We start from the raw sequence: 18,960 nt of genomic DNA, 5'->3' as shown, positions 1-18,960 counted from the left end.
TTTTAAAGGCACGATTTTTGGCTTTGTTTATTCTACTTTATGTCTACATTCTAAATTGCTCATTTCTGCCCTTATCTTTATCCTACATTATTTTTTAATCACTCCAGATGGGAATTTTCTCTTTGTTTTCAAATAATTCCAGATGGAGTCTTCTTTCCTAATCGTCATTTTAGATTATATATTATTTAGATTATTTTAGCTTATATTATTATAAGCTATCCTCAAGGAATAGCTTTAGCTACTTATGAGGACAAGTTTGGGGTTTTTTTAATCCTAGAATTTTTTTCTTGTGGTAAAACATATATTAAAAAAACTTGTCATTTTAACCATTTTTAAGTGTACAATTCAGTGGTGTTAATTATATTCATAATGCTCAGCAACTATCAACACTATTTCCAAACTTTTTTTCCAAAAAGAAATGCTGTACCCATGTAAGCAATAACTCCCCATTCCTCCCTTCCCTGCTAATTTACTTTTTGTCTCTGCAAATCTGTCCTTAGATATTTCATGTAAGTGGAATTATACAGTCTTTATCCTTTTGTTTCTGGCTTACTTCACTTAGCATAATGCTTTTCAAGGTTCAACCATATTGCAGCATGTATGAGAGCTTCATTCCCTTTTATACCTGAATAATATTTCATTGTATGTATATACCACAATTTGTTTATCTACTCATCTGTCGATAGACACTTAGGTGGCTTCTACCTTTAGGCTATTGTGAATAATGTTGCATTGAACATTGGTGTACAAGTATCTGACTGAGTCCCTGTTTTCAATTTTTCAATTCTTTTGAGTGTACACCTAAGGGTGGAATTGCTGGACCATATGGTGATTCTATGTTTAACTTTTTGAGGAACTGCCAAACTGTCTTCCACAGTGCACCATCTTACATTCCTACCAACAATGTCTGAGGTTTCCAATTTGTCCACATCTTCACCAACACTTATTTTCCATTGTTTTTATTACAGCTATCCTACAAGGTGTGAAATGGTATCTCCTTGTGGTTTTGATTTGCATTTCCCAAATAACAAATGTTGAGTACTTTTTCATGTGCTATTGCCTACTGTCTGTCTGCTTTGGAGAAATCTTTAAGTACCAGGCCCATTTTTGAATTGGGTTGTTTGTCTTTTGTTGTTGAACTGTAGGCATCCTTTATATATTATGGAAATTAAATCTTAACCAGAGATACAATTTGCTTTTCTGGCCTGAGTTCTGAATTAGGAGAAACACAGATAAGCACATTGTGTCAGTCCTTCAGGTAGCTCCCAGGTAGGTTAGAATATACAGACACAATAATTTGCAAATAAGATCTGCTCTTCTTCCTCCAGAACCAGGGCCTGGTACTCTATGGGCTGCTGTCCTCAAGACTGCCTCAGAGCTGGGAGGGGATGGAGCGAGGAAAAGTAAAAACACTACAGACTTTGCTTCCACTGCTAAGTTGCCTTTTTCTTGTTTGAGCATGCAGCTGGTTGCTATAAAACTTTGTTGTTCAGAGTTCTTACAAAGTTGATTCTGACAGTTTCTGCTAGTTTGACTGGGAGGACAGGAACTTGGAGCTGCCTACTACACCATTTCTCAGATGTCACTCCAATCTCAGAAAATAAGGAAACACAAGCTTTACATGACACAATAGACCGGATAGATTTAATTGATATTTATAGGACATTCCACCCAAAAGTGGCAGAATACACTTTCTTCTCAAGTGCACACAGAACATTCTCCAGGATAGATCACATCTCGGGTCACAAATCAAGCCTCGGAAAATGTAAGAAAATTGAAATCATATCAAGCATCTTTTCTGACCACAATGCTATGAGACTGAAAATCAATTACAGGAAAAAAACTGTAAAAAACACAAATACATGGAGGCTAAACAGTGCACTGCTAAACAACCAAGAGATCACTGAAGAAATCAAAGAAGAAATAAAAAAATAGATAGAAACAAATGACAATGAAAACACGCAACCCAAAACCTATGGGACACAGCAAAAGCAGTTCTAAAAGGGAAGTTTATAGCAATTCAATCTCACCTCAAGAAACAAGAAAAATCTCAAATAAGCAATCTAACTTACACCTAAAGCAACTAGACAAAGAAGAACAAAGAAAACCCAAAGTCAGCAGAAGGAAAGAAATCATAAAGATCAGAGCAGAAATAAATGAAATAGAAATAAAGAAAACATAGCAAAGATCAATAAAACTAAAAGTTGGTTCTTTGAGAAGATAAACAAAATTGATAAACCTTTAGCCAGACTAATCAAGAAAAAAAGGGAGAGGATGCAAATCAGTAAAATTAGAAATGAAAAAGGAGAAATCACAATTGACACCACAGAAATAGAAAGGATTCTTAGAGACTACTACAAACAACTATACGCCAATAAAATGGACAACCACGAAGAAATGGACAAATTCTTGGAAAGGTACAATTTTCCAAGATTGAACCTGGAAGAATTAGAAAATATAAACAGACCTATCACAAGTAATGAAACTGTAATTAAAAATCTTCCAACAAACAAAAGTCCAGGACCAGATGGCTTCACAGGCAAATTCTATCAAACATTTAGAGAAGAGCTAACACCTATCCTTCTCAAACTCTTCCAAAAAAATTGCAGAGGGAGGATCATTCCCAAATTCTTTCTACAAAGCCACCATCACCATGACACTAAAACCAGACAAAGATACTACAGAAAAAGAAAATTACAGACCAATATCACTGATGAACATATATGCAAAAATCCTCAACAAAATACTAGCAAACAATCCAACAACACATTAAAAGGATCATACACCATGATCAAATGGGATTTATCCTAGGAATGCAAGGATTCTTCAATATATGCAAATCAATGTGATACACCATATTAACAAATTAAAAAATAAAAACCATATGATCATCTCAATAGATGCAGAAAAAGCTTTTGACAAAATTCAACACCAATTTATGATAAAGACTCTCCAGAAAATGGGCGTAGAGGGAACCTACTTCAACATAGTAAAGGCCATGTGTGACAAACCCACAGCAAACATCATACTCAATGGTGAAAAACTAAAAGCACTTCCTCTAAGATCAGGAATAAGACAGGATGTCCACTCTCGCCACTCTTATTCAACATAGTTTTGGAAGTCCTGGCCACGCTAATCAGAGAAGAAAAAGAAATAAAAGGAATACAAATTGGAAAAGAAGAAGTAAAACTGTCATTGTTTGCAGATGACATGATACTATACATAGAAAATCCTAAAGATGCCACTAGAAAACTACTAGAATTAATCAAATGAATTTGGTAAAGGAGCAGGATACAAAATTAATGCAGAGAAATCTCTGGCATTCCTACACACTAACAACAAAAAACCAGAAAGAGAAATTAAGGAAACAATCAATTTACCATTGCAACAAAAAGAATAAAATGCCTAGGAATAAACCTACCTAAGGAGGCAAAATACTTTTACTCAGAAAATTATAAAACACTGATGAAAGAAATCAAAGATGACATAAACAGATGGGAAAAAATACCATGTTACTGGATTGGAAGAATCAATATTGTGAAAATGACTATACTACTCAAAGCAATGTACAGATTCAATGCAATCCCTATCAAACTACCAATTGCATTCTTCACAGAATTAAAACAAAAAATTTTACAATTGGTATGGAAACACAAAAGACCCCGAATAGCCAAAGCAATCTTGTGAAAGAAGAATGGAGCTGGAGGAATCAGGCTCCCTGACTCCAAACTATACTACAAAGCTACAGTAATCAAGACAGTATGGTATTGGCACAAAAACAGAAATATAGATCAATCGTACAGGATAGAAAGCCTGGAGATAAACCCATGCACATATGGTCACCTAATTTATGACAAAGGAGGCAAGAGCATACAATGGAGAAAAGACAGCCTCTTCAATAAGTGGTGCTGGGGAAACTGGACAGCTACATGTAAAAGAATGAAATTAGAACACTTCCTAACACCACAGACAAAAACAAACTCAAAATGGATTAAAGACCTAAATGTAAGGCCGGACACTATAAAACTCTTAGGGGAAAACACTCTTTGACATAAACCACAGCAAGATGTTTTTTGACCCACCTCCTAGAGAAATGGCAATAAAAACAAAAATAAACAAATGGGACCTAATGAAACTTAAAAGCTTTCGCACAGCAAAGGAAACCATAAGCAAGATGAAAAGACAACCCTCAGAATGGGAGAAGATATTTGCAAATGAAGCAACTGACAAAGGATTAATCTCCAAAATATACAAATAGCTCATGGAGCTCATTATCAAAAAAACAAACAACCCAATTAAAAAATGGGCAGAAGACCTAAATAGACATTTTACCAAAGAAGACATACAGATGGCCAAGAGGCACATGAAAAGCTGCTCAGCATCACTAATTATTAGAGAAATGCAAATCAAAACTACAATGGGGTATCACCTCACACCAGTCAGAATGGCCATCATCAAAAAATCTACAAACAATAAATGCTGGAGAGGGTGTAGAGAAAAGGGAACCCTTTTGCACTGTTGGTGGGAATGTAAATTGATACAGCCACTATGGAGAACAGTATGGAGGGTCCATAAAAATCTAAAAATAGAACTACTATATGATCCAGCAATCCCACTACTGGGCATATACCCTGAGAAAACGGTACATCAAAAGGACACATGTACCCCAATGTTCACTGCAGCACTATTTACAATAGCCAGGACATAGAAACAACCTAAATGTCCAACGATAGATGAATGGATAAAGAAGATGTGGTACATATATACAATGGAATATTACTCAGCTATAAAAATGAACAAAATTGGGTCATTTGTAGACATGTGGACGGACCTAGAGTCTGTCATAGAGTGAAGTAAGCCAGAAAGAGAAAAAAAAAATCGTATATTAACACATATATGTGGAATCTAGAAAAATGGCACAGATGAACCTATTTGTAGGGCAGGAGTAGAGATGTAGACGTAGAGAACGGACATCTGGACATGCGGGGGAAGGGGAGGGTGGGAGGAATTGGAAGACTAGGTTTGACATAAATACACTACCATGTGTAAAATAGAGAGCTAGTGGGAAGCTGCTCTATAGCACAGGGAGGTCAGCTCGGTGCTCTGTGACAACCTAGATGGGTGGTGGGGGGGGTGTGGGAGGGAGTCCCAAGAGGGAGGGGATATAGGGATACATATAGCTGATTCACTTCATTGTACAGCAGAAACTAACACAACATTGTAAAGCAATTTTACTCCAATAAAAAATAAATAAATAAAACTAGACAGTGAGTTTCTCAACTCCAGTTAAAAGCTATAATAAAATTAGATTGTCTTTTAAATATTTTCTTGGATTAAAAAAAATCATGTGTTCTAAATAATATAAAAGAGTCTCATGACCTCTGAACTTGAACAATTATTTTCAAAATAAATTTCACTGATTTTTAAAAATTTACCCTGGGTTTTAAAAATTAATTTCTTTTAAGTTTAAAGAGCCTAATCATGATATAGGTGATTTTTAATTACTCTGGATACATTTCAAGCACCACAGCAAACATTTCCTTCAATTTAGACCTGCCAATTTCCAGATGAATACACTGATCAGAAAATGGTCCATTTCTGCATGTCAGTCAAAATTTTACCACGGCTTATGCACAAAATTAAAAACTCTTAGCAGTTTTGACACTACTGAGAGGAAACATACTCTATTTGAAAGAATACTCAACGAATGACTTTTGCCTTATGTTTGAAGAAACTTTCCACAATGTATAGAATACTAAACTTTCTTTCAGTCCTTTAAATCCAGTCTTCTAGTTTCTAATGTTGCTGCTCAAAATTCAGTCATACTTCTCACTGTTGCTCCTTTGAAGGCAGTAGTCGTTTTTGTGTGGCTACTTTTGTGATTTTTATGATTTTCTTTATTGTTAGATTTCTAAAGTTTGACTAGGATGAGCATAGATGTATTTTTAATTATTTACTATGCCTTTGTGGCTTTATGCCTTTTATTATTTTTGGAAATTCTCAGCCTGTATCTCTTTGAATACTGCTTCTGCATCATCCACTTTCATTTCTACTACCAGAATTAAAATTATACATCTGGTAGAACAGCGGTCCCCAACCTTTTTGGCACCAGGGACCAGTTGGTTTTGTGGAAGACAATTTTTCCACGGACGGTGAGGGGTGGGGGGAATGGTTGAGGCGGTAATGTGAGCGATGGTTCAGGCAGTAATGTAAGCGATGGGGAACGGCAGGTGAAGCTGCACTCACTTGCCCGCCGCTCACCTCCCGCTGTGTGGCCTGGTTCCTAACGGGGAGTGGGCTGGTACTGGTCCACAGCCCGGGGGTTGGGGACCCCTGTGGTAGAACTTTCCAGCACAGCCCTTATCTCTTTTAAGTTCTCTTTTGTATTTTTCTACCCTTTTGTCTCTCTATGCTTATTCTGGATATTTTCCACTAAACTGCACGTTGTCTCTTCATCTGTTTCTATCTAATAAAATCTAATGAAATTCTGAATTATAAAGTAAAACATACACCAAAGTACACAACTCTTAAGCATACAGCGTGTAGAATGATGTTGAACACCTTACTATATGCCTACTGGCCAAGCTCTGCTTCACTTGTTAACTCTCAGCCATACTTTTGCCCTCTGCAGAGACTTCCAAGAGAAATGCAGCTACAAATGCCAGGCTCACCATTCTGGTTTCCTTCCTCTCCCATATCTTATTATTATACTTTCTCCAGACAGTCTGCTCTGAGAGGGAGCTTTTATCTGAATCACCTAGTCTTCAATTGCTAGAAAGGTCCTGTATTTAATTCTTTTATCAGTGAATTAGACAAAGACATATGAAACATTTATTTCATCTTCAGATAACATAAAAGTGTGAGTGATAGCTAACAATAATTGGAGAATTAAGATAAAAAAATAGTTTGAGACTAGAGCAATACGAAGACATTAGCAGCAATTTTAAATCTTTTTTTTTTTTTCTCTAAGAATTAGTAATCCCTTAGAGAACGTGATAAAAGTTGTGGACACAGAAAAATACACATGGGTACATTTGCCAAACATACATATATAATTTAATGGGCTCAAAACCTCTGGAGCTCATCCATGGGTCATATAATATTCTACAGAAGCCTTGCTCAGTTAAGATAAAATGTAACAACTATCAAAGTAAATTCTTAATATATTCAACTACTTAAGTACAGAATAGGCATTTATTTAGTCTGAGTTTCAATCAACAGTGTGATAGGCCGCCACTGAAAAGTAATTCGATCTTAGGCAACGTTAAGAAACATATTCTAGAACAATGTGGTTAATAGTCTCACTATTAGGAGTACTAAACAGTACCCTAGGGACTTCCCTGGTGGTGCAGTGGATAAGACTCCGTGCTCCCAATGCAGGGGGCCCGGATTCAATCCTTGGTCAGGGAACTAGATCCCACATGCATGCCACAACTAGGAGTTCACATGCCACAACTAAGAAGCCCACATGCCACAATTAAGAAGACAACATGCTGCAACCAAGGAGCCGGCGCTCCGCAACTAAGGAGCCTGCCTGCCACGACTAAGACCTGGTGCAACCAAATAAATAAATAAATATTTTTTAAAAAATAAAATAAAATAAACAGTACCCTAGAGTATTACACATAATTGTGGGGGCAATATTTTGTTAAGGAACACTAAAAATCTAAATTACATCTACAGAAGAGAACCAGGATGGTAAAGAAGCTTGAAATTATGTTATCTAAGGAACAAATGAAGGAATAACGGACATTTAACTTACAGAAGGAAATGTTTAGTGGATTCATAAATATGAAGGGATGTCCTAAAGAAAAACTCAATTTATTTCTTTTTCAATCAGATAGCAGAACTCAGATAAATGCCTGGATATTACAGGGAAGTTAATTTTAAAACAATAGGGAAAAAAGGATTATTCAAAGATACGGCTGAATGAAAAAGTTCCTATCGCAGTCACTAGACGTGCTAAACCACAGCTGACCAGCCACCTTCCAGAAATACTGTAGGAAATTTATGTAGGGGCATAAAATTAAATTAGGTATCACCTAAGGTTTTTCTTATGAGTAGAATTCATGAGTCTATTTTTTTTTTTTAAACTTTGGGTTTATTTATTTATTTATGGCTGTGTTGGGTCTTCGTTTCTGTGCGAGGGCTTTCTCTAGTTGTGGCAAGCGGGGGCCACTCTTCATCGCGGTGCGTGGGCCTCTCACTATCGCGGCCTCTCTTGTTGCGGAGCACAGGCTCCAGACGCACAGACTCAGTAATTGTGGCTCACGGGCCCAGCTGCTCCGCGGCATGTGGGATCTTCCCAGACCAGGGCTCGTACCCGTGTCCCCTGCATTGGCAGGCAGACTCTCAACCACTGCGCCACCAGGGAAGCCCCATGAGTCTATTTTTTATAAGAGGTCATTTTAAAAATTTTCTTTAGAGAAGAGGGAAATGATATTGATTTTCACCTTAAATATTAACACTTTATTTCTAGGAATATGACCTCTTTTCTCAAATGAACATATATATAGGATTTATAGCAGTATTTCTAGTCAAAATATTAACTAAGTACAATGACATAAAGAAAGAAATCTCACTCTCAGGTGCTAAGCATTCATAAAAGTTTAAAGATAAGTGAAGTAAGACAGACAGAGAAGGACAAATATCATATGATATCACTTATATGCAGAATCTAAAAAAAAATGATACAAATGAACTTATTTACAAAATAGAAACAGGGAGGAGGGAGAAGATGGCGGAAGAGTAAGACGCGGAGATCACCTTCCTTCCCACAGATACAGTAGAAATACATCTACACGTGGAACTGCTCCTACAGAACACCCACTGAACGCTGGCAGAAAACGTCCGACCTCCAAAAAGGCAAGAAACTCCCCCCGTACTTGGGTAGGGCAAAAGAAAAAAGAAATAACAGAGACAAAAGAATAGGGACGGCACCTGCACCAGTGGGAGGGAGCTGTGAAGGAGGAAAGGTTTCCACGCACTGGGAAGCCCCTTCGCGGGCGGAGACTGCGGGTGGCGGAGGGGGGAAGCTTTGGAGCCACGGAGGAGAGCGCAGCCACAGGGGTGCGGAGGGCAAAGCGGAGAGGTTCCCGCACAGAGGCTCGGCGCCAAGCAGCACTCACCAGCCCGAGAGGCTTGTCTGCTTCCCCGCCGGGGCGGGCGGGGCTGGGAGCTGAGGCTCGGGCTTCGGTTGGATCGCAGGGAGAGGACTGGGGCTGGCGGCGTGAACACAGCCTGAAGGGGTTAGCGCACCACAGCTAGCCGGGAGGGAGTCCGGGAAAAAGTCTGCAGCTGCCGAAAAGGCAAGAGACTTTTTCTTCCCTCTGTGTTTCCTGGTGCGCGAGGAGAGGGGATTCAGAGCACCGCCTAAACGAACTTCAGAGACTGGGGCGAGCCGCAGCTATCAGCGCGGACCCCACAGCAACAGGGGCACAGAGGAAAAAACGGAGAGATTCCCGCACAGAGGCTCGGCACCGAGTAGCACTCAGCAGCCCGAGAGGCTTGTCTGCTCACCCGCCGGGGCGGGCGGGGCTGGGAGCTGAGGCTCGGCTTCAGTCAGATCGCAGGGAGAGGACTGGGGCTGGCAGCGTGAACACAGCCTGAAGGGTTTAGTGCACCACAGGTAGCCGGAAGTGAGTCCGGGAAAAAGTCTGCAGCTGCCAAAGAGGCAAGAGACTTTTTCTTGCCTCTTTGTTTCGCGGCGGGCAAGGAGAGGGGATTCAGAGCGCCGCCTAAACGAACTCCAGAGAAGGGCGCGAGCCGCGGCTATCAGCGCGGATCCCACAGCAACAGGGGCGCAGAGGGGAAAACGGAGAGACTCCCGCACAGAGGCTCGGCGCCCGCCGAGCAGCGCTCACCAGCCCAAGAGGCTTGTCTGCTCCCCCGCCGGGGCGGGCGGGGCTGGGAGCTGAGGCTTGGCTTCGGTTGGATCGCAGGGAGAGGACTGGGGCTGGCGGCGTGAACACAGCCTGAAGGGGTTGGCGCACCACGGCTAGCCGGGAGGGAGACCGGGAAAAGGTCTGCAGCTGCCGAAGAGGCAAGAGACTTTTTCTTGCCTCTTAGTTTCGCTGCGCGCAAGGAGAGGGGATTCAGAGCGCCGCCTAAACGAACTCCAGAGAAGGGCGCGAGCCGCGGCGATCAGTGCGGACCCCAGAGACGGGCGTGAGACGCTGGGGCTGCTGCTGCCGCCTCCAAAAAGCCTGTGTGTGAGCACAGGTCACTCTCCACACCGCCCCTCCCGGTAGCCTGTGCAGCCCGCCACTGCCAGGGTCCCGTGATCCGGGGACAACATCCCCGGGAGAACGCACTGCGCGCCTCAGGCTGGTGCAACGTCACGCCGGACTCTGACGCTGCAGGCTCGCCCCGCCTCCTCTGTACCCCTCCCTCCCCACGGCCTGGGTGAGCCAGAGCCCCCAAAGCAGCTGCTCCTTTAACCCCGTCCTGTCTGGGCGGGGAACAGACGCCCTCAGGCGACCTACACGCAGAGGAGGGTCCAAATCCAAAGCTGAACCCCGGGAGCTGTGCGAACAGGGAAGAGAAGGGGAAATCTCTCCCAGCAGCCTCAGAAGCAGCAGATTAAAACTCCACAAACAACTTGATGTGCCTGCATCTGTTGAATACCTGAATAGACAACGAATCAGCCCAAATTCAGGAGGGGGACTCTGGGAGCAGGAGATATTAATCTTTCCCCTTTTCCTTTTTTTTGTGAGTGTATATGTATATGCTTCTGGGTGAGATTTTGTCTGTATAGCTTTGCTTTGTAATAGCTTTATTTTACTTCACTATATTATATCCTCTTTCTTTCTTTCTATTTGCTCCAGCCAGGCATCATGGCTGTGCCTCTGAGGGGGGAGAGCCAACTTCAGGACACTGGTCCACAAGAGACCTCCCAGCTCCACGTAATACCAAACGGCAAAAATCTCCCAGAGATCTCCATCTCAACATCAAGACCCAGCTTCACCCAACGACCAGCAAGCTACAGTGCTGGACACCCTATGCCAAACAACTAGCTAGACAGGAACACAACCCCATCCATTAGCAGAGAGGCTGCCTAAAATCATAATAAGGCCACAGACACCCCAAAATACACCACCAGACGTGGACGTGCCCACCAGAAAGACAAGATCCAGCCTCATCCACCAGAACTCAGGCACTAGTTCCCTCCACCAGGAAGCCTACACAACCCACTGAACCAACCTTAGCCACTGGGGACAGATACCAAAAACAACGGGAACTACGAACCTGCAGCCTGTGAAAAGGAGACCCCAAACACAGTAAGATAGGCAAAATGAGACGACAGAAAAACACACAGCAGATGAAGGAGCAGGCTCAAAACACACTGGACTTAACAAATGAAGAGGAAATAGGTAGTCTACCTGAAAAAGAATTCAGAATAATGATAGTAAGGATGATCCAAAATCTTGGAAATAGAATAGACAAAATGCAAGAAACATTTAACAAGGATGTAGAAGAACTAAAGAGGAACCAAGCAATGATGAAGAACACAATAAATGAAATTAAAAATACTCTAGATGGGATCAATAGTAGAATAACTGAGGCAGAAGAAAGGATAAGTGACCTGGAAGATAAAATGGTGGAAATAACTACTACAGAGCAGGATAAAGAAAAAAGAATGAAAAGAACTGAGGACAGTCTCAGGGACCTCTGGGACAACATTAAACGCTCCAACATTCGAATTATAGGGGTACCAGAAGAAGAAGAGAAAAAGAAAGGGACTGAGAAAATTTTTGAAGAGATTATAGTTGAAAACTTCCCTAATATGGGAAAGGAAATAGTTAATCAAGTCCTGGAAGCACAGAGAGTCCCATACAGGATAAACCCAAGGAGGAACACGCCAAGACACATATTAATCAAACTGTCAAAAATTAAATACAAGGAAAACATATTAAAGGCAGCAAGGGAAAAAAAACAAATAACACACAAGGGAATCCCCATAAGGTTAACATCTGATCTATCAGCAGAAACTCTGCAAGCCAGAAGGGAGTGGCAGGATATACTTAAAGTGATGAAGGAGAAAAACCTACAACCAAGATTACTCTACCCAGCAAGGATCTCATTCAGATTCGATGGAGAAATTAAAACCTTTACAGACAAGCAAAAGCTGAGAGAGTTCAGCACCACCAAACCAGCTTTACAACAAATGCTAAAGGAACTTCTCTAGGCAAGAAACACAAGAGAAGGAAAACACCTACAATAACAAACCCAATACATTTAAGAAAATGGGAATAGGAACATACATATCGATAATTACCTTGAATGTAAATGGATTAAATGCTCCCACCAAAAGACACAGGCTGGCTGAATGGATACAAAAACAAGACCCATATATATGCTGTCTACAAGAGACCCACTTCAGACCTAGAGACACATACAGATTGAAAGTGAGGGGATGGAAAAAGATATTCCATGCAAATGGAAATCAAAAGAAAGCTGGAGTAGCAATTCTCATATCAGACAAAATAGACTTTAAAATAAAGACTATTACAAGAGACAAAGAAGGACACTATATAATGATCAAGGGATCGATCCAAGAGGAAGGTATAACAATTGTAAATATTTATGCACCCAACATAGGAGCACCTCAATACATAAGGCAAATACTAACAGCCATAAAAGGGGAAATTGACAGCAACACAATCATAGTAGGGGACTTTAACACCCCACTTTCACCAATGGACAGATCATCCAAAATGAAAATAAATAAGGAAACACAAGCTTTAAATGATACATTAAACAAGATGGACTTAATTGATATTTATAGGACATTCCACCCAAAAACAACAGAATACACATTTTTCTCAAGTGCTCATGGAACATTCTCCAGGATAGATCATATCTTGGGTCACAAATCAAGCCTTGGTAAATTTAAGAAAATTGAAATCGTATCAAGTATCTTTTCCGACCACAACGCTATGAGACTAGATATCAATTACAGGAAAAGATCTGTAAAAAATACAAACACATGGAGGCTACACAATACATTACTTAATAACGAAGTGATTACTGAAGAAATCAAAGGGGAAATCAAAAAATACCTAGAAACAAATGACAACGGAGACACGACGATCCAAAACCTATGGGACGCAGCAAAAGCAGTGCTAAGAGGGAAGTTTATAGCAATACAAGCCTACCTCAAGAAACAGGCAACATCTCGAATAAACAACCTAACCTTGCACCTAAAGCAATTAGAGAAAGAAGAACAAAAAAACCCCAAAGCCAGCAGAAGGAAAGAAATTATACAGATCAGGTCAGAAATAAATGAAAAAGAAATGAAGGAAACAATAGCAAAAATCAATGAAACTAAAAGCTGGTTCTTTGAGAAGATAAACAAAATTGATAAACCATTAGCCAGACTCATCAAGAAAAAAAGGGAGAAGACCCAGATCAATAGAATTAGAAATGAAAAAGGAGAAGTAACCACTGACACTGCAGAAATACAAAAGATCATGAGAGATTACTACAAGCAACTCTATGCCAATAAAATGGACAACCTGGAAGAAATGGACAGATTCTTAGAAATGCACAAACTGCCGAGACTGAACCAGGAAGAAATAGAAAATATGAACAGACCAATCACAAGCACTGAAATTGAAACTGTGATTAAAAACCTTCCAACAAACAACAGCCCAGGACCAGATGGCTTCACAGGTGAATTCTATCAAACATTTAGAGAAGAGCTAACACCTATCCTTCTCAAACTCTTCCAAAATATTGCAGAGGGAGGAACACTCCCCAACTCATTCTACGAGGCCACCATCACCCTGATACCAAAACCAGACAAAGATGTCACAAAGAAAGAAAACTACAGGCCAATATCACTGATGAACATAGATGCAAAAATCCTCAACAAAATACTAGCAAACAGAATCCAACAGCACATTAAAAGGATCATACACCATGATCAAGTGGGGTTTATCCCAGGAATGCAAGGATTCTTCAATATACGCAAATCAATCAATGTGATACACCATATTAACAAATTGAAGGAGAAAAACCATATGATCATCTCAATAGATGCAGAGAAAGCTTTCGACAAAATTCAACACCCATTTATGATAAAAGCCCTGCAGAAAGTAGGCATAGAGGGAACTTTCCTCAACATAATAAAGGCCATATATGACAAACCCACAGCCAACATTGTCCTCAATGGTGAAAAACTGAAACCATTTCCACTAAGATCAGGAACAAGACAAGGTTGCCCACTCTCACCACTATTATTCAACATAGTTCTGGAAGTCCTAGCCACAGCAATCAGAGAAGACAAAGAAATAAAAGGAATCCAAATCGGAAAAGAAGAAGTAAAGCTGTCACTATTTGCAGATGACATGATACTATACATAGAGAATCCTAAAGATGCTACCAGAAAACTCCTAGAGCTAATCAATGAATTTGGTAAAGTAGCAGGATACAAAATTAATGCACAGAAATCTCTTGCATTTCTATACACTAATGACGAAAAATCTGAAAGTGAAATTAAGAAAACACTCCCATTTACCATTGCAACAAAAAGAATAAAATATCTAGGAATAAACCTACCTAAGGAGACAAAAGACCTGTATGCAGAAAATTATAAGACACTGATGAAAGAAATTAAAGATGATACAAATAGATGGAGAGATATACCATGTTCCTGGATTGGAAGAATCAACATTGTGAAAATGTCTCTACTACCCAAAGCAATCTACAGATTCAATGCAATCCCTATCAAACTACCACTGGCATTTTTCACAGAACTAGAACAAAAAATTTCACAATTTGTATGGAAACACAAAAGACCCCGAATAGCCAAAGCCATCTTGAGAACGAAAAATGGAGCTGGGGGAATCAGGCTCCCTGACTTCAGACTATATTACAAAGCTTCAGTAATCAAGACAGTTTGGTACTGGCACAAAAACAGAAATATAGATCAATGGAACAGGATAGAAAGCCCAGAGATAAACCCACACACATATGGTCAACTTATCTTTGATAAAGGAGGCAAGCATATACAGTGGAGAAAAGACAGCCTCTTCAATAAGTGGTGCTGGGAAAATTGGACAGGAACATGTAAAAGTATGAAATTAGAACACTCCCTGACACCATGCTCAAAAATAAACTCAAAATGGATTAAAGACCTAAGTGTAAGGGCAGACACTATCAAACTCTTAGAGGAAAACATAGGCAGAACACTCTATGACATACATCACAGCAAGATTCTTTTTGACCCAGCTCCCAGAGAAATGGAAATAAGAACACAAATAAACAAATGGGACCTAATGAAACTTAAAAGCTTTTGCACAGCAAAGGAAACCATAAACAAGACCAAAAGACAACCCTCAGAATGGGAGAAAATATTTGCAAATGAAGCAACTGACAAAGGATTAATCTCCAAGATTTACAAGCAGCTCATGCAGCTCAATAACAAAAAAACGAACAACCCAATCCAAAAATGGGCAGAAGATCTAAATAGACATTTCTCCAAAGAAGATATACAGATGGCCTACAGACACATGAAAGAATGCTCAACATCATTAATCATTAGAGAAATGCAAATCAAAACTACAATGAGATATCATCTCACACCGGTCAGAATGGCCATCATCAAAAAATCTAGAAACAATAAATGCTGGAGAGGGTGTGGAGGAAAGGGAACACTCTTGCACTGTTGGTGGGAATGTAAATTGATACAGCCACTATGGAGAACAGTATGGAGGTTCCTTAAAAAACTAAAAATAAAACTACCATATGACCCAGCAATCCCACTACTGGGCATATACCCTGAGAAAACCATAGGTCAAAAAGAGTCATGTACCAAAATGTTCATTGCAGCTCTATTTACAATAGCCAGGACATGGAAGCAACCTAAATGTCCATCGACAGATGAATGGATGAAGAAGATGTGGCACATATATACAATGGAATATTACTCAGCCATAAAAAGAAATGAAATGGAGGTATTTGTAATGAGGTGGATGGAGTTAGAGTCTGTCATACAGAGTGAAGTAAGTCAGAAAGAGAAAAACAAATACAGTATGCTAACATATATATACGGAATCTAAGGGGAAAAAAAAAAAAAAGGCCATGAAGAACCTAGTGGCAAGACAGGAATAAAGACACAGACCTACTAGAGAATGGACTTGAGGATATGGGGAGGGGGTGGGGTGAGATGTGACAGGGTAAGAGAGTGTCATGGACATATATACACTACCAAATGTAAAATAGATAACTAGTGGGAAGCAGCCGCACAGCACAGGGAGATCAGCTCGGTGCTTTGTGACCACCTAGAGGGGTGGGATGGGGAGGGTGGGAGGGAGGGAGATGCAAGAGGGAAGAGAAATGGGAACATATTGTATATGTATAACTGATTCACTTTGTTATAAAGCAGAAGCTAACACACTATTGTAAGGCAATTATACTTCAATAAAGATGTTTAAAAAAAAAAAAAAAATAGAAACAGACTCACAGACTTAGAGAATTAGCTTATGATTACCAGGGGGGAATGGTAGAGGGGAGGTGTAGATTGGGAGTTTGGAATTGACAGTGTACACACTGCTATATTTAAAATAGATGACCAAGGACCTAATGCAAAAAAAAAAAAAAAATTTTTTTAAGTGGCCAAAAAGACTAAATAAATGAAATTTTTGGAAGCCAAGTTACCTGTTTTCTCTTACTTGTTGCCTCATCTTTTCATCCTTTAGACTTTCATGTTTAAGTTTTGCCAATTCCATAGCCAATTTTTCTTCTTGTTCAAGCTGGAGCTCCCTCAATCTTTTGTTTTCTTCTGCCTAAATAAAAAAATAAATAACTTTAGTCATTTGTCCCCCAGAACCAGATTTTTTTTCATTAAGGTTGAACTTGTTTTATAGCAAAAAACTACAAGTACCTTCTGAGAAGTCAACTGTTTATGTTTTATTTTAAAATACAAAATATAATTTCAATAAATACTTTTTCTGAACATTTTATCTGGAAAATGTTCTGAACATTTTATCATGGAAAATTTCTGAACATTTTATCTGAATGTTTTTTTTTTCTGAACATTTTTTCATGGAAAATTTCAAACATCACCAAAAGTAAGAAGAATATTGAAACACACCCTCAGGTATCCATCACTCATCTTCAACAATTATCAGTATTTTGCCAATCTTTTTTCTCTACTCTTCCACTCCACTCCCACTTTTTCCTTTTTTTTTTTTTTGCTAGAGTATTTAAAAACAAATCCTAGATATATCATTACCATGTAAATAATTCAATATTGATCTCTACCTGACAAGAATTTCTTCTTATATAACCATACAAGTAATAAACTGAAATAAATTAACAATAATTCCTTAGTAAGGTCTAATAACTTTTCCATATTCAGATTTCCCCAGCTGTCTCGAAGATCCTTTTTTTTTTTTTTTGGTTTGTTCAAATCAAAATCCAAACAAGGTCCATATATTGTATCTAGTTATGATTTCTCTTAAGTCTCTTTCATTTTTTAACAGTCTCCTCACACACTACGCCCCCCCCATTAGGACATATGTCCCACAGAATGTTCCACATTCTGAATTCGACCGATTGCTTCACCAGGGTATCTTGTTTCTCTTTTGTATTTCCTATAAAATGGTAGAAAGATCTAGAGACTTGATTATATTCTGTATTTAGGAAAGAATATGCACATGAAAAGATGTTCAATATCATTAGACATCAGGAAATTCAAGTTAAAACTACAATGATATATCACTACATACCTACTGGAATGGCTAAAACAAAAAGTAGCAGCAAAACCAAATGCTGGTGAGAAAACAGCATTATTCACTGGGTGGGAATGTAAAATGGTATAGCTACTCTGGAAAATAGTTTTTACAATACAACTCAACAGTTGTACTCTTAAGCATTTCTCCCAGAGAAAGGAAAATTTATGTTTATTATAGAACCTGTACCCAAATGTTTACAGCAGATTTATTCAAAATACCCAGACATCCTTCAACAGGTGAATGGTCATATAAACTGTGGTATATCCATACTGTGGAACACCACTGAGCAACAAAAAAGAATGAGTATTCATATAAACTACAATCTGGATGAATCTCCAGGAATTATACTGAGTGAAAAAATCCAATCCCAAAAGGTTACAAACTGTTTGATCCTATTTATATAATGTTCTTGGAACATGTTCTATTTTAAAGCTGAAACAATTCACACAGCATAAAATTCACATTTCACAATTCACGACTCAGCAGTTTTTTAGTACATTCACAATGTTGTGCAACCAACACCACTACCTAGTTCCAGAACATTTTTTTTTTTAATAGACTATTATTTGGGGCAGTATTGGGTTCACAGCAAAACTGACAAGAACAGAGTTCCCAATAAACACTCTGCCCACACACATGCACAGCCCCCTCACTATCAACATCCCACACCAGAGGGGACATTTGTTACAATCAATAAACCTACAATGACACATCATTAACACCCAAAGTCCACAGTTTACCTTACTGTTCATTCTTGGTGTTATATATTCTATGGGTTTAAACAAATGTATGATGACATATATACCTACCATTACAATATCATACAGAGTAGTTTCACTGCCCTAAAAATCCTCTTTGCTCTGCTTATTCATTCCACCCTCTCCAAAACCCCTGGAAACCACTGATCTTTTCACTATCCCCATTGTTTTGCCTTTTCCAGAATGTCATATAGTTGAAATCATACATTATGTAGCCTTTTCAGATTGACTTCTTTCACTTTAATGTCTTTTCATGGCTTGATAGCTCATTTATTTTAGCACTGAATAATATTCTATTTTCTGGATTATTTATCCATTCACCTACTGAAGGACATCTTAGTTGCTTACAAGTTTTGACAATTATGAATAAAGCTGCCATAAACATCCATGTGCAGTTTTTTGCATGGATGTAAGTTTTCAATGTTACAGAACATTTTTATCACCCGAAAAAGCAACCCCAT

The 18,960-nt window shown here is 39.2% G+C and overlaps 1 protein-coding gene across 2 annotated transcripts in view; it reads right to left on the bottom strand.

Annotated features, from left to right (window-relative positions):
• MNS1 (meiosis specific nuclear structural 1) overlaps positions 1 to 18,960 on the bottom strand; it is a 94,245-nt gene that overhangs the window by 36,046 nt on the left and 39,239 nt on the right. For both annotated transcript variants that reach the window (XM_057542206.1, XM_057542205.1), the window contains one exon: positions 16,663 to 16,790. In XM_057542206.1, coding sequence (XP_057398189.1) covers positions 16,663 to 16,790 — 128 coding nt within the window. The remainder of the gene's footprint in view (positions 1 to 16,662; positions 16,791 to 18,960) is intronic.

Source organism: Balaenoptera acutorostrata, chromosome 3 (genome assembly GCF_949987535.1).
Source record: "Balaenoptera acutorostrata chromosome 3, mBalAcu1.1, whole genome shotgun sequence".
NCBI lineage: Eukaryota > Metazoa > Chordata > Mammalia > Artiodactyla > Balaenopteridae > Balaenoptera > Balaenoptera acutorostrata.
Note: the sequence above shows the minus strand (reverse complement) of the source record. Positions and strands in the feature narration are given on the sequence as shown.